General features: G+C 34.5%; 1 protein-coding gene across 6 annotated transcripts in view; it reads right to left on the bottom strand.

The window, feature by feature from the left end:
- LOC123875952 overlaps positions 1-17,988 on the bottom strand; it is a 34,555-nt gene that overhangs the window by 5,824 nt on the left and 10,743 nt on the right. The window contains exons 1-6 of one of the 6 annotated variants that reach the window (XM_045922073.1): positions 14,140-14,645; positions 7,633-10,931; positions 7,384-7,551; positions 5,449-5,699; positions 5,182-5,387; positions 2,178-4,713 (exon numbers count right to left, since the gene is read on the bottom strand). In XM_045922073.1, coding sequence (XP_045778029.1) covers positions 2,178-4,713; positions 5,182-5,387; positions 5,449-5,699; positions 7,384-7,551; positions 7,633-10,911 — 6,440 coding nt within the window. In that variant the 5' untranslated portion in view covers positions 10,912-10,931; positions 14,140-14,645. Of the gene's footprint in view, positions 1-1,674; positions 4,714-5,181; positions 5,388-5,448; positions 5,700-7,383; positions 7,552-7,632; positions 10,932-14,139; positions 14,646-17,988 lie in introns of those variants that run through there. The other 5 variants (XM_045922091.1, XM_045922108.1, XM_045922099.1 and 2 more) reach the window with 5 other exon arrangements.

Below are 17,988 nucleotides of genomic sequence, written 5' to 3'. Positions count from 1 at the left end.
TGTAGGTTTACCATTAATATGAGCAATTTTCTTATGTCACAGTTTATAATAAACACGGTACGCTCTATTTGCGTAACCGATTCTGACTAAAGGTACAGCGTTAGTTCGCATCCCAGAGACGAACATAAGCTATATTTGATTCTGGAAAGTCAAAGAGTTCCCACGGGTCTTTGAAAAACATAAATCAATACAGCCGAAGTCTGGGCACTATACTAGATCATTCATCTATGATTTTATAAAATCCCAAATAAAACTGTTTCCAATTAAGGCTAGGGACATAATATGTAGCGAGATTCCGCAAACGTTATAGTACAATTACAATATAACACTCGTATGAGAGCGTCACATCTGCGCAGCAAGTATTCCGAAGGAAAATTTTACGCTCGCGGAATTCCGCTAGATTTATCACTAGCCTTAACAGAAAATCGGCAACTGACCTTTTTTTTAACTTGCGCTATTACAATAAATAGGTACCTACTGCTAATACAATGTATATTTAATAGTAATAAAAATATAAAGGCAGAACTTAAAAAAAAAAAAACATGAAATCGTGACATTATCATTAGATGGTTACCTAATTATTACGTTTAATTAGAAAAGATCTGGAAATACTTCCTTGTTTAACTTAACGACATTTTTTAACCCCCGACCAAAAAAGAGGGGTGTTATAAGTTTGACGTGTGTATCTGTGTATCTGTCTGTGGCATGGTAGCTCCTAAACTAATGAACCGATTTTAATTTAGTTTTTTTTGTTTGAAAGGTGGCTTGATCGAGAGTGTTCTTAGCTACAATCCAAGAAAATCGGTTCAGCCGTTTAAAAGTTATCAGCTCTTTTCTAGTTATTACTGTAACCTTCACTTGTCGGGGGTGTTATAAATTTTTAATTTAGACTTGTTTAAATATGAGATATAAATATGCGATTTTTTAAATTAACTTTAATACATAGGTACCTATTAAATAAAAAAGTGAACATAAAAAAAATTACTGGCAATAGGGCTAAATACGAGTATGTGCAACTGTTATTTAGTATTTTATTTATGTTATATATATGTAATAATAAACGTTCATATATGTATACACTACAATAATTATAAACTAAAATTAATTTATTCGGAACGTTATCCATCTAAAATTAAAAAAATATGTAAAAGGTTAAAACATTGTCGAGAAATATCTCTTATATTGATCTTGTAATTTACTTATTTTAGATATCTTAAAATGTAAACAAGTCCTTTTAGCTCTATGAAAATGTACAATCCTCAAAATATAAAAAACCCGAAGGTACTATTATACTGCAACTGCATAAATTAATATTAGAATAATACGCCACACTAAAGACCATACGACGGCCTTACATCTGAAAATAATTTTTAGTCACTACACTCGTACTTAGGTCACTAGTCCTTTTGATAAATTAGGTGTTTATTTAGCACGCGGGAATTAATATTTATGTACCGCAGTAATTTATTATTAGGCATAACATCACACAAGTCAAATATTTACCCAATTGAAGAGTAAGTAACTAGTATTTAAAACAAATATCTAGCACAAGTACTATTTTTTCGATATGGAAGACTCTTCAAAACATCTTTAGGCTAAATTTCGTTTATGGAAGTTGATATGCCAATTACATTATGATACTATAAAAGGATTTTGGAAGTAATAGTTGTTCAGTGTAAATACATTGTTATATATTTTATAAAAATACATACAAAAGAGTAATAACTATACTACACTTTTCAATATGTAATATGTTTCAATGATATTTTATACATTCTTTAACCTTAATCATGGACCACATAATATTACTGTTTTGAAAAACTGAATGTGTTGTACCTATTGAGTTATCCTTTCTTGCCTCAAATTCAAGAAGATTTAACAAATATCGTAATATTCCTTATTTAGAGCTGTATATTATAACAATAATAACTAAGCCTAATATGGAAGCAAATATAACAACATTAAAACTACTTCAATTTAAGATATTTACATGATAGTCGCCAGAACTATACACATATTATATATAAAATAAAATAGAACCATGGATATAGTTAAAGCGCATCATTTTGTTTTCACAAATAACTGAGTTAAACCCCAGTAAGAATAATTACAGTTTAAATTAAAAAATAAAAACAAAATTGCACATTATAATAATCTACTTACATTAATTTTGGCACTAATTATCTGTGGCACTATAATTAACTCTTAGTTCGGTATCATGACCTTTATTATTTTCAATAGTCTTTATCTCACTATCATTTACACTGTCACAAGTCTTTTCTGTAATCATACCTAAATCTTCGTCTTCCGAAGAGTCCCTGCCTGTCTGAGGTAGAGCCGGTAACGAATCGCTAGGTTCTCTGTATTCCAGCTTCGTGGGATCTTTTTCGTGCAACTTCCTTGCCAGCGACTGCAGACTGGCTAGCGAACTGGCGCAATCTGTCGTGTCGATATCCGTTAAACTGAGGCCTGCTCGCTCAATTTCGGTAAAAGTACCGAACGGTAATTTAAACAAACACTCGAGACGCATCACATGCATTTTGCTTCTAAGATGTTTAGCTAAATGTCCGTGTATTCTAAATGCTATATTACAATCTGAACAGCGAAAAGGTCGCGGATTGAATGATGTCGCTGCACCGAATGTAGATGTCATTGAAACTTTATTGTGATGAGAGGCTGAACGCTCATGTTTCTGAAGATGACCTCTCGTTCGAAAACTTACAGCGCATACACTACATCTAAATGGCCTCTCCATGTAGTGTATATTCAGATGAAGTCTTAGTTGAGATGGTTTTGTGAACGTTTTGTTGCAAAAATCACAAACTCTTCGCCCATCTTCCATTAGTTTTCCTGGAGAGTAAGAAGTGCCTTCAAATTCTTTTCCTTTCGTTACTTTGAATGCTACACCTCCCACCCCAATTACTACTTTAGGTGCTACGGAGTCAAATTGGTTGCCATCGTATTCTGTTGGAGTTAATTTCATTCCGTCACCTTCCGAACTTTCATCTAATCTTGTTTTTTCTTCCAACGGAATCTTACCTGCATTGCTGTCGTCACTTGACATCTCTGGTTGAACGTGTAAAGGATCATCCAAATTTTTTATGGGATTTAATCGGGCATGTTTTAAATATTCTGAAACTACATATTTAGCGTTTTCTGAATTGGGTTTCTTTGTAACTTTATTACTATGATAGGATGAACGATCATGTTTTTGAAGATACCCTTTAGTCCGATTACTAACAGCACAAACACTACATCTAAACGGCCTCTCCATGTAATGTATATTCAAATGCAATTTTAATTGTGCCGGTTCTCGGAACATTTTGTTACAGAAATCACAGTCTCTCCAATCGTCTTCTGTTTCGATTTTTTTTCCTTCAGTAACGTCGTTAGATGCCATGGCCTCATACTCAGATAAAGGCAATTTCATTCCCTCGCCGTCCATATTATTGTCCATCCTAGTTTTTTCTTGCAAGGGTGTCTTGCTCCCATCGCATTCGTCGCTTGATATATCTCGATGATTTTGAACAGAATCATCAAGGGATATCATGGGATTTATTCTGGAATGCTTTAAATATTCCGAAACCACGTGTTTAGCATTGTCCGAATTGGGTGCCATTGAAATTTTAATATTATGGGATGCTGAACGTTCATGTACTAATAGATGACCTCTCGTACGAAAACTTACAGCACATATATTACATCTAAAGGGCCTCGGTGGTTTAGTGAATGTTTCTTTACAAAAAAAACATACACGCTGGTCATCTTCCATCAGTTTTTCAGATGAATAAGAAGTACTGTCTAAATTCGTTCCTTCAGTATCTACATTACTTGCCCCCAAATCATATTCTGATAGAGGTGGTTTTATTTCATTGACTTCACGGTGCTCGTCCGATCTTGCTTTTTCTTCTACTTGTATTTTACCCCCGTTACTTTCGTCACTTGCTATACTATCTGGATGACTTTCTAAAGAGTTATCAAACGCTTTTAAAAGTTTAATTCTACCGTGTTTTGCATGTTCAACATTGGGTTGAGCATTTTCTAAACGCAGATTACTAGGAGATTTATCTATAGTTTCATTGTTAAGGGTCATTGTCGAACTTTGTGAAATTTCCTTAATGATAGTATCGTTTTTAGTAACAGGCCCCCTGTCGATCATTTCATGAGTATTTATTTTTACTGGAAAAGTATTTAAAGTCTTTTTATGCCCTTTTTCATATCCATCGGTATTCGGAAACATGGCGCTCTCCAAATCAATTTTTCTTGTTTTAGGATTACATGTTAGTTGACTTTGTTTTATTTTAGAGTCTAATAGAGCCCGTTCTGTTAAATACGTGTGCAGCATTGGTTCTCCATTGACCCACTGGCTCTGATGTTGAGGTAGCTTAGCTGTATTTGAAGCTAACGATGCCAAAACACTGGATTCTCTCGCAGTTGGTATTTCTGGTACGTTATTGGGTGTTTTTAATTCATTTTTGCTAAGATCCATTGGCTCGTTATCAACATCCATTCTTGAGTCTACCAAGGTTTGTAGTTTCTCTGAAGTATTATCTGCTTCACTGTCTATTGAGACGGGTGTATAAGGATAAGTAGTAGGCCTGGCACTAGTTATTAACCCAGGAGTCGCCGATGTAGCCGGTCTACTGCCACCTAACGATAGTAAACAGTGAGCAGCTTCGTGTTCTGGTAGTCGAGATTTACAAATCTCTGTATCTGAAAAACGAAAAATTATGATGCTTAGTAAGTACAAAGTATTTTTATATGTATGGATTTTATATACGTCTCAATAAAAACTTATACCTATTATTGTTAATATACTAGCGATATTATTAAATTGGGATTCCTATTTCCCTTGATAGGTGAATAAATAATAAATAATAACTACTGTTAATTTGATACTAGTCACTACCAACAAATCATAATAATAAGCAGCAGTTCACATTTATTTATACTTTTCATTCGGTTTAAAGAATTTATTCTCAAAAAGAACATACTGTTCACTTACATTAAGATTACAACATACATTTCAGTACTTTTCATTAATTAGTTTAAAATCGTTTACTACGATTTATTATTGTTAGACATAAATGTTTTATAGTTCGATTATTTATTATATTAATAACGTAGTTGGCATGCCTTAAAGCAGCCTCATTAAGAAAAGATAATTAATAGATCACATACCACTTGACTCTGTTTCGCCTTCATTCCCTTCATCGCCGTCCGAATCAGTTTCGTCATCGGTTTCACCTGAGCACTGCGCCATTTCGACACCTTCGCCGTCATTCCCGTCATTTGGATTTATTCCTAACTCGCAGCATTTTTTGTAATGAGCTTTACTTTTCATGTGTTTTGTCAAGTTGCCCTTTGTTTTAAAGCTGAAATGTCTGCTATTGTTAATAATATAATAAATGATTTTTAAAACAATAACCTTTTATATAGTATATTTACCTAAAAACGCAATGAACGCATGTGTAAGGTCGGACATCAGTGTGAGTTCGAATGTGTTTCTTCAGCATAGAGGGCTTTTTACAACGAATCCCACATTCAGAACAAACGTAACGTCCTCTGCCACGACCACGTACATATGTATATTCTTCATTACTTTCGAATCCACCAGTTACTTCTTTTTTGGATGTTGCAATATTTTCAGCAATATTTCTCAATTCGTCGGACCTTCTTGTATCCATAAAAGGTATAATCTGAAATTTTAAAATTGTGTAACTTACGATTACATCCTAGCATCCCAGGTAGCACAAACGCTATCTAATAAGCATTTTCTTAATGACATAGAGTTAAAAGTTATGTAAATGTTGTCGTGATTTACGAAATTTATAATTAGGATACAGACATGATTAATAGTTTATTTTCTTTACAGCATAGCAAGCTTGATAACAGCTATATAGACGTTTATTATAACGACATTGTATAAAGCAATAATTTTAAACAAGCTACATTTATATTTTCATTATTTCTGGAGATTACCCCTACATACTAACTTTTATTTTTTTTGTGATATTAGATTAAATTAAGTCAAGCAAATCAGTTGTGTACATGTTTACAGTAAACAATGTTTTATACAGTAAACAGATGAATAGTTACAAAAGTTGCTTTTTTACGAGTACTATATATACAGATTGGAAAAATTATGGGCCCAGGATGGAAACTACCTTAAATCCTTAACTTAGATAATTTTACTTAAGGGACACACTCTCTTATTTATGAAAAGAAACAAAACTGCATTCAAATATTTTCTAAACCATCTAAAAATTCCGAAAATAAACCGATTGTAAAAGATAAAAATATTTAGTAGTTTGTCGTCTGAAAAGTAAGCTTCTAATAAATGGAATTGTTCTTGATACGCTATTATTACACAATTACTAAATGGAAGCAAAACAAAACAAAATCGATAAAAATGATCAAAATGTAAGAAGGAAATTTTGCATACAAAATTATTATTAGCATTAAACAATTTTCTTATTCAACAAGCTACTTAGTGATAATTAGCAATCTTGTACTTCAAACAATGTCTTTGGATGTTAGTTACAAGAAAATTATAACGTGTTTTTTACTTGTTGAAAGTAATCAGTTGTAGGTAGGTAATATTGATTAAAGAAATTGTATAAATACTAAATATGTATTTGATTTTATGAATATCTTTCTTATACGATAGACGAGTAGGTAGACCTAATGCTTCCTGGAGAAATAAATATCTTTAACATTGACTGTATCGACTGGTGGAATAAAATATAAGTCCTCCCTGTATATTAATGCTATAACCGTCTAGAAAGCTTATTTTAAAAACTACTATACACAGCCAATTTTCAACTACCGTAAAAAAAACAGCTTAGTCACATATCGATACTTAACACGATTTTGCCGTTAAAAAATTTAAATCGAGTGTCCTTGGGAGTGTCCCATAAAATATACGTAAAAAGTAGCAATTATTATTAGTCATAATATTACTAGCGTATTTTTATGCTATAAAGCTAATTAATTATAAATTACTATCTAACTACATAATATATTCAAGTAATTAATCGCGACAACATAACTTTTATATGACTCTATGCTATTAATAAATGCTTACATAGCGTTTGTGCTACCTCGATGCACATTTTGTGGTACACAATAAAAGTATATATTCATTCATTCATTCTGTTAACTCTGGATTTTATTATTATATTTTAATATCCATTTTTAAGAATATAGTTTTACAAAATATGATGCTCTTCTGCTATCTGACTAAATCGTTGAAGTTTTATCTTATAGAAATTACAGGAAAAAACTAAATAAAATCTAAGTCAACCGGTATAATGTTGAATACAAAACTACATTAACAAAAATGAATAATTGTAAAATATTGCAGTAGCTTATGTTTTATACCTGTTTATTGTCCTTCGGATTTTTGTTCCATTGCGATGAATGAGTCAATATGAGATCCTGTTTAATCACAGCTACAGCCACGTTTTGCGGTCGATGACGTGAGTCATATAGAGACATAGCAGACGATGCTGACAGTCCCAGCGGGTCTGGCGTCAGCTCAGATAATAACTGTAAATATAGTTACTCATTTACTACACAATCGACCAACAAACACATATTACATTCAAGATTACATTTTGTTGTAATTACCTGCCAATTACTATACATCGATAGGAAATGTTGATTCGGTACATAAGTTGGCTGTGGACGATTGATAGTGCAGTAAAAAACTTTAGTTGAGCATTTCAAACCCAAGTACGTGTAAGCATTGCCATTTAGATAGAGTTGCCCATAAGCTTTTGCTGGGCGGGGAGTTTCGGGAGATATTAATGGCATTGTATTGGCATTAGGTGTTATTCCATGGTGTTTTTTTGGAGTAAATGTGCCGGGTTTTAGAGGCAATGTTGATGGTCTTAAAAACTTAGGTTTTCTCTCATCGCTTAGTGTCTTTGCTGCTAAATTTTTTTGAAAGTAGGATGTTTCTGATCTTTCGTTCTGAATTGATGTGGCGCATGTTTCCAGAGTTTTACAATTTTTCTGGGGCTCTGAAGAATTTTGTAGTTGATTGTTATATATTTCTACTTTAGTTATCAGATTTTCGAAATTGAATTTTTTTATTTCATTTTCAGGTTTACTATCGGCATTTTTAGAAGATTGAAAATTAGAATCCTTGACTTTGCTCTTAATAAATAAATAATTTGTATTTTCTTTCAATACAGGCATTCTTGGAAACCCCTCAGCATTTCGTTTAACAGCACCTTCAGTTCGTAAAGCTACTCTGACATTATTGTTAGCTGGAAATGAAGTAGTAGGAACAGGTTCATCTACGTGTTTAATTTTTATAATTGGCACGGTTGAAATGCTTTGTAATTCTGCATTGTAACTATCTTTATTTTGGCTATGTCTCTCTATTTCGTTAGTAGAAAATTTTGTATTAGGACTTTTCGAATTAAAAATTCTGTCGTAATTTGTACTTCCTTTTCTGGGCATGTTAACTGATGAATTATCTGAAATGTTCTCTAACTTGCCCACGTTCTTAATAGACTCATTGTTTTTTATTTGTATGTTATTATTTCCGACCAGTAAGCCAGGGGTATTGGGACCAGGTATTCCTGGGACATGAGGTATCAGTTTGCCCCCGTGAAATATAGTTGTAGCGCCGTTAGGTGACGAAGAGGGACTAAGCGGAGGCAGCGTTAAGGGATTATATGCTGTAATGGCACTTAACGGTGGAAATTGGAAGTGAGTTATGTCATGAATATTTAGCAAGTTTGAACTTTGGGCGGTCGGAGTTGACGCTGAAATCCTGGAGGTTTGAATCTGAGGCGTGCTAACAGTTTCTTTTGGTGTAGGAGGATTATGGACAATTGTGCCTCCAGAATGAAGACCTGATCTTACGACAACGCTGCTTGCTTCTAAATCATTAGCGTACTTTGAAGGTGAAAGATTTTGATGTATTAAAATGGGAGATAGTTGAGTTTTACTGGGTTCAATGCGTAGAGTTGTAGTACTGCCAGAGTGATCAACAATTTTTACTTCACCTCCAAACATTTGAAGCGACGTAGAATTATGCCTTATGTGTGGTGACATTTCCTCCATTAATCTCAAAGAAGACGTATTTATTTCCATACATCTCATTTTAGGTTGAGAATATATGTCTGCAGACCGAGGTGATGAGTTATCAAGTAGACGTGGACTGTATGTTTCTGATCTGCTATCAAGTCGTCGCTTTGGACTAGATTCTTTAGGCCTTATTTTTAATGTCTCAGTCTTTTTATTGAATTCAGACGGTAATCTAGAATCCACAAGTCTCGTGTTACCAAGTAGTGGTCCTGGAGATGGTAACGGGGCAATCACGTCATTACAATCTGGCTTTAAAATCACAAGATTATCAGGTTTATTTTTTAAAGGTGGCGATTTAATCGAAATGTTAGTTCTGGAACCTGGAGTCATCGTATTTTCAGGCAATCGAACATTAATGGAATTACTTCTAAAAAATATGTTTTCTGGTCTTGCACTTTTTACTTCTTTTTGAGCATTATTTACTACTGTGGAATTGTTCGATAGGGCACCTTTGCAATAATATAACCTGTGAACGTCTAAGTTATCAGCACTTCTATATACTATTTGACATACAGGACAAACATAGAGAGGTCCCAACCCATCAACTATTTCATTTGTCACAGGGTTAAGTGCATTGGCCTTAGTTTTCAGAAGCAGATCTTTAATTATTGAACCTTCGGGATTTAGTGGATGCTTTTGATCTTCAAGGATCTGTGCAAAACTTTCTGAGTGAGACCTCTTTCGTATCAAATTGTCCGTATCGTAACAATTTTTCGTTAAATTTAATGGTGTCAGTTCTGGTGTAATTTCTATTTCATTTAAAAATTGCTTACTTTCCGCAATTTGTTTAATTTTGCCATACTTTTTTTGTAAAGGAGTTTCAATAACATCAATAATGGCCTCATTATCTGATATAATTTTAGAGATATGTTCCGTAAAAAAGTCAGCATTCTGTGAAATAGTCTTTTTTATCTTATCTTTCTCATCCATTCCATGATAAAAAGCTGCTCTGAACTTGGGTTTATAAATAGTTTTCGATTTGTTGTCATTTAAAGTAGAAAGTATGTGTAGTGTCATATTGTTACTGTCATTGGTTAACTCTGGAGAGGAAAACTCATTAGGTCTCTTTTCTGATCGAATCATTGAAGTATCCGAACTCTGATCCCTATCTGAACCTGATAAGGACGTTGGTGGAATTGAAGTGTCACTTTCGGAATCACCGGACAGCTCATCATCGTTAATTGCGCTGGCAATATCAGCACCTTGTAATCGCAAAGCATGCGTTCTTGATCTTCTATGTTTATATAAATTTGATTTTGTTTTAAAAGCAAATCCACAAGGTATACATGGAAACGGTCTCTCATTTGTATGAGCTCTGATATGTTTTTGTAGAACTGAAGGCTTGGCACATGATATCTTACAATATGGGCATATATATCGTCCTGTACCTCCACTGTAAGTTTCCTTTATAAAATCATTTTCAAGGTTTTCAGTCTTATTTAAAAATTCTTCAGAAAAACTGGTTTTACCAGGTATTTGAACAAAACTATTTACATCACTTAAGCTAAAGTTTTCATCGTTAAAATTAGTTTGTACATTTTTTTCCACATCCATGCTGCGTTTATCGTATATATTTTTAATTTTTTCTATTTCTGGGTGAGCTGCTGCAATACTTCCGTTGCTTATAGTAGAACTACTAGTAACTTGTAAAAGACTGGTTTCATGATATCCACTTTCTTCCCCCTTGATCGAACTACTCGGAAGCATTGACATAGTAGATGCCATCTTTTTGAACTTTTTATGAAGATAGCTGTGGTCATTGTTGTTAGAGAAATTATCCAAGCGTTTTTCTTGAGTTAGCGGCATCTTTTACGCGACTTTCGGACCTGTAATAGAATGCAAAAATAAATCAATAAACACAAAAGAATCCTATCTTCTACCTATACAAGGGCAAACTAACTGATTTACATATCAACGTGCAGTAGGTACAGCTCAAAACACTATGGTTCTAGAAACTAGATTTTGCATATAGGTCTTTAGGTGTAAATAGATCGTAGACCTTCACTTTAAGAATTTCCAACAGGATTTTTAAAATCACTAAATCCACTCGCATAAAGTCGTAAGTAAAAGTTAGTATTTGTGTACATTTTAGTGATTAGTAGTAACTCAGACTCAAACCATTTAGTTATCTTACTTTAAAAATTGAAAATACAAATTATTTGTTCATGAACACATTTTAATTTTTTTGTGATGTTAACTACAAGTTCACAGTTTTCGGATTCCTCCCTTTATTTGTGCTGTAAGACCTACCTACCTGCCAAATTTCATGATTCTAGGTCAAGGGGAAGTACCCTATAGGTTTCTTGACAGACATGACGATAGACAGACAGACAACGAAGTAATCCTATAAATGACGTATTTTCAGAGGTGGAATTTCCAAAAATTCTTATTGCGTGCCTAAGTTAAAAAGGAACCTATTGACAAAATATCAAGTTTATAACCCTAGCGATTTAGGCTGTGTGTTGATAGATAAGTCAGTCAGGACAAGTCTTTTATGTGGAGGATAGAAGTTCTTTCTATTGGAATATCAATTCTTTCTTATTGGAATTGGAATACCAAGAGAACCTACATGCAAAATCTAAGTTTCTGAATGCAGTGGTGAGTGCAGAGTTTGAGCTATTCGTTGATGTCAGTCAGTCGGTTTCATTTCTTAAAATTAATCAAATCAAATCATTCAAAGTAGGTAGGTACTATTGTACTCTTTTTGATGATCACAATTGTTAGATTTATAAGTTGATATAGCGGCGATAATTAATTACGTAAACTTAAAACTAAAGTTACGATAATATTATATGCTTAATAGAATATTAACTTCGCAAAATCTGATAAAATATAGCAATTGTAATTTAAGAAAATAATTATAATGTAGTTATGTTGGTATAATATATTTGCAACGATATTGTATATACGTATTTTATCATACATCATTTGAAGAACATTGCGGCGACTGTTTGACGCAAGACGCCTGTGCTATGTTATGTCCTATGTGTTTAATAGTACGTAGTGACATCATCATGACGTAAGCACGAACTTGCGTTCTACACACGAGGATATCCCCGTAACTATTTTCCTATTGCTTTTTCGTTTAGTTATTATCTTACAAAAAATAATATCGACTTTAAAACATGTTATGATTAATAATTCAGTTTGCTAAGATTACTTAATAGAAAGTAGAAACAAAATAAATACATACTTAATTAAATTTAAGAATATAAGCTAAAGGTTACTAAAGTATTGTATTTACGAGACTTTTATACCTACGTAGAAATTAACTATGACACTAAGTGCATAATAGGTACATAACACATATTACCTATATCAAATCTTAAAAAGAGCAAGATGTTAAAGAATGCTTGATTGCATGTGTGGGTGTTTAATGTTTATCTAGATACAATCCAAACGCGTGTAGTGGTAAGAATGACGACCTCGGTTTGCGCTCACTCGAGGCATTTTGTAGAGGGCTGCGTTGCTACTTGCTACGTTCTAAGAAGGCGTTACAATTTCTGAGAACCGGAGACAAGCAAGCCGCTCCACTCGTTTATAACGAACGAGCAAATAAGCGCAGTACGCATTACGCACACAGACGTAGCGAATTGTTCAAATCGGCGTAGAATACACTTGAGTCGCTTGATACTGTATAAGTGTACTTATTAACGAGACCGTATGATATCCAAGTAAAAATTATTATTGCCTGCCCTCTTTTAACCTAAGCACATATTTGTAAAATGTTGAATTAAACCTTCAAAGAATTTTAATTCTTTGTTAGTAGGTATCTAACCAGTTTCTAAATTTATAATCGAAGGAATAATAATAATAAAACGAGAATCACATTTTGATGTGTTATAGAAATCTATAGATGTGTTAGAGACAAAGGAATCCCGATGATCGGCCGCCGCCCGCCGGCCTGGCGCCAAGCCAGGCGGCCCTGGCGACGCCTGTGTCTGCCGCCAGCACGCCGCTACCAGCCTGTTTCGCCCCCTACTTAACTATCTGTGCATAGCATTAAAATATGGCCTATAGTCGGCAGACAGTGAGAAACAAAACTTTACCTGAGACTGACAAAACCTGTCATGTAAATATAAGACATAACCCCTTTTCGTTAAAATATTGAAAGTTCTATTGCAAACCACGGAATCTATGCAGAATATATAGCCTGAGTCTTATCGGACTTTTACTTCTTTGAAGATGGTCAGAGAATTAAGTTAATTTTTTTTCAATTAAGTACAGTGATGAGATATAAAATAGGCTAGCTAATGCCCGGCATGCGTTGCAAATTGCGATGCCACTTTGTATGAATGACAACCGTTGATAATGCTATATCAGTAACTTTCCGCAAGTCCCAAGAACAACTACCTAGTAATAGGAATGGATTTTTAAAAAACAAACAAAAATATACTTTCATTTAATGTACATAACGTACATTGATTTTGTACGCAGATATAGGTAGGTAGCTAACAACAGCAAGACATTTACCTAGGTATTGCTTTTGTGTCCTAGGTCTAACCATATTAGCGATTATAATATTATGTAGGTATCTGGTTAGGTATAAGTATTACATTTAATAACTTATTTATTTAAAATTTTAATAGAGCGATGCCTAAATTACTACAGAATACGACGCTTGTGTCTTATTCACTAAATACCTACATAGGTTCTGAGACCTAAAACATTATAGGTAGCCACTTCCACTGGTTATAATTTACTGAATAAATCTAATTATAATACTTTTTGTTACTACTACTAGTAGTTATAGACGTTTACATAAATCTCAATTTGTGTATCAGCTGAATTTTCGACTAAAAAATGCTAAATATATGCCAAAATAGTTACCTTTTTGTGTATTTATTACTATCAATAAGAAACATTAAGCTTGTGATTAGATAGGGGTGCCCACTTAGGTTGTATTTTGAATGAATTATAATTATTCATAGTTAAGTACCTAGGTTCCTAGTGGAATTTGGCAAACGTCATCCTTCCTAATCGTAATACATAGATAGCTCAAATATATTACAAATCTTAATAAAGATGTCTTACCGGCCGCGGGACAATGAATCAATCCACCATTATATTAGGAGTATTCTTGATATCATTTGTTTACTCCTCCTGAACATATGTCAACAAGTCCGATAGGCTGCATTTCACCCGCGCGCAAGTGAATCATCGTTAATAATTGCGCGACGATCCACGCCACGACACACACACTCGCATAGGTAGGTACACCTCTGTTAACGTCACACTTACACTCCAACTCAAATACCACTCTCTTTCGCTTATGATAATAATTATTCACACGTAAGTAATTTCCTATTTAATCTAAGAGCCGTGAATGTATTTCGGATGAACGTACATTACAGAAACGAGCGACGCACGTTACCACGCCGCGGTTGTCTGTTAAACTGTTTTTAGTTGTACTTTGTCGCTCGTATCGTTTCGTTCCGTTCGGGCATAGCTCCCCGCCCCCGCTGTCCGCGACCTCTCCGCGCGGCTCTCGGATTGTGCGAGTGTGCGCCTCGTGTGCGGCTGTTTGCTCACGGCGAAGTGATTCATGGCGCGTTCTATCTATCTCCTTCCTTCGCCGCAACCGGATCGGTCGCGCGTCCTATTCTATTTATACCTATCTATATATGCACGGACTTTAACACTGCGATTACAGTGCCATCTTTACGAATTATGATAAAAATATGCAAAATATGTGCTTACTGCTTAGTCAACACAATCTCGTACACATGTATCTAACTATAACTTCTGATCTGGTATCAAATCTATCAAACTTATCAAGGTAATCAAATTATAAAATTAATGGGACACAAGCACATTGTGTTCCCTTAATTTTATAATTTACCTATATTCAATACCTACTCTATTAATCTACTTATTGAATATGAATTATGAATGGGTACATACCTAGGTATTTAATCATAATACTTAGGCACATCGATTGTGGCTGTGGTTATTAATATTAAGTAGGTAAGTACCTACATAAGTACTAATTATTTAAAATATTATGTTGAGATTGCACGTTTAATTTCGTTATACCTACTATAGGTAGAGAACTAAGTATCGGTAGCTCCAACCAATCTTAGGTGCCTACCTAGGTACCTACTTAATACCTACCTATAAGTAATTTTCATGCAGCAGTGATTTCGTAACGGTTGCGCTCGACTAGAACGGGTATTGCCTTTACATGCCACTGTTCATTTAATGATTTAAAATTCTCTAAGTAGGTAAGTATACAAAAATTATCTTAACACATTCGTATTAATTACATTACAAGTAGGTACAGGTAAGTACTTACTAGCTGATTCGCCGGACTTGGCTCGGGTAGATTTGATATAAGTATACCTATACCTATAATAAGTCTATTTTTATCTGAAATACTGTAAATACCTAGGTACGTAAGTCTAAATACCTTTCAAATAGATGTAGTGCTTCCGGAGATTACCTACTCTCCAGAAACACAAAATTCGCACTCTTTTTCTTTATAGATACTTACTATTATTTAAAGGTACTACCTACCTACTAGATTTCACTCTATGAAATAAAATGTATCAAGTATACCTACTTACCTAATTAGCTTGAAACCTGGTAGGTATCTACTACTAGCCACATAATATTATGCTATTTAATTTTAAATATTATTATTTTCATCTCAAAGAGACTGACACATACCTAATATAGGTAGTGGCATTTTCCTATATTTAACTTATCGCGTGAACTCGCTATCACGACCTCTTTATCAAATTTCTGTTAGCACTTGGCATAATATACCTACCTATATGATATTTCGCTCAAAGACAAATAACGGCCGCGTCATTGTGGATATTAATCTTACTTATTTAGTCGGTAAACTGTGAGATGATAACTTCTAGTGGAGAAACTCCTCGACACTCGACTCAGATATGAATGTATAAACACATTATTTGCAATGATAATTCAAGGCGCTTATCAGTAGTGCGGAGGCGATGACGCACGCGCTATGTTGATAGCGCCCAGTCGCTCGATTGTTGCTTGTTGGTCAGGAAACTAGTGATATACGGAATTGACGAATGTCAATTACACTTGAAGTATCCATTAAATTCACAAATCCCATGATCTGCTATTAACTTAATATCATCTATTTCATTAAGTAGCTACCCTCTCTATAAGTTAATTCAAGCCGACAAGTTAAGAAGTGAAAGAATTTTTCAATTAAGTAAGTGCAGTGGTTCTGGAGATAACCCTCCACATAGGTAGATATAGTCCGTACAAAATGAGTTCTCACGCGCCATTTTAACTCTATGGGTCAACTGTCATGTCAAATATACGGTTCGCCTTTAAAATAAGGACTGAATCGTACCTACTTTTGACATGATATTTGACACATAAAGTTAAATGGCGCGTGAGAAGTCATTTTTACACACACACTGTTTGTTTATAACATTAGTATACAAGCTGAAACTACATAGGTAATAGGTATTTACTCAGCCAAAAAAAAAAAAGTTGCCAACCCTAGATGTAACACCGAGAGTTACGAAAACGAATAGGTAGGTAAGTACTAGGTACTAGGTAGGTATGTACTCGTAGGTAGCTATCAACCAACAAAATATTATAATATTAAGCTAAATGTGTGTATGTATACCTTAACTACCTATCTAAGCTAAAATATTTGTGTTATGCTTATTAACTCTTTATGTAAAAAAACTACATAGATACGAGTTTTTATACATCCATGATTGGTACCTACCTTGTTTATAAGTAGGTACTTTCCTACTTACTTAATCAAACAGTGTAGCTAAGGTTACTAATAGCAGTTTCTATCGAATATACATAATAATAATATATAGTCTAGGCACATAAAGTTAGGGTACCTACTAGTTATGACATATGTAACAGAAGCGCTCGTGTATTATAAAAAAAAATATAACATCAGAAGCAAGCAGTTATTCAGACAGGGCGGCGGGGCGCGGGCACTTGTTGCGTTGTTGTGTCGGCATTCTTGCAGACTTGCCTGTTGCTGGCCAGCCATGTCACTTCACGACCTTGAGAACACTACGGGGGTAGACAGACATTCCTTAACAGTTTCACCATCAATGGCTCTGATTCAGTAGTACACAAATCTCTACCTACTTACTAAATTAAACGGACAGAAGTACATAGAATGTGTACCTACTCGTACCTATTAAACCTATAATTACGTCTATTCGATATTATTCTATTGTATATAAATACTAACTTTTCAAACTTTTGCTTCTCAATTTCAAATCAATCGAGTAAAAAGTGAGTGGTCTTCATAGCTGTAATGATGTAATAATATTCATCCGATCTTTAATAATAACATCAAACGTTGAATCGTTGGAAACGTAGCCTCTATTGAGTAAATTGTTGGTCCGGTCAGGCGCCATAAAGTCGCGTGGGCGGGAAACCCGTCTTGGTGGCAAGCGTTGAAATGAACACACAATATTTACCTACCTATTTATATGTATACGTATCTACTCTCGCCTGCTTTTTACATAAAGACTTTGAAATTGCTTCGCTAGGTATTTAAATAGTCATGTAATCTAACAATAAGTATATGGTGCACCCAATGACGTCTATGTCATAGAAGTTATTGGGTGCATTGGGCACGTAGTGTTTTAAGTAGGTATAGAAGAAAGTAAATATGGAGAGGATTGTATTATGTGGCACTGAGAGAAAACCTCGAAGTGAGCAAATATTCCCCCACCTAGTCGGGCTTCCCTCAAATCCAGGTCATCGGCTGGCTGGCCTGCCGCCTGACCGCTATGCCGATTGCCGACGCATTGCTGTGACGGGCCGCTCGCTCGGCCGCGCCCCGCCGCCGCCACCGTGCTCCTTGTTAGGTGTTCTGTACACTGACTACGTAACGCCTTCTTATTTAAACCAAGC

This window comes from Maniola jurtina, chromosome 2 (assembly GCF_905333055.1).
Source record: "Maniola jurtina chromosome 2, ilManJurt1.1, whole genome shotgun sequence".
In the NCBI taxonomy this organism is placed as follows: domain Eukaryota; kingdom Metazoa; phylum Arthropoda; class Insecta; order Lepidoptera; family Nymphalidae; genus Maniola; species Maniola jurtina.
Note: the sequence above shows the minus strand (reverse complement) of the source record. Positions and strands in the feature narration are given on the sequence as shown.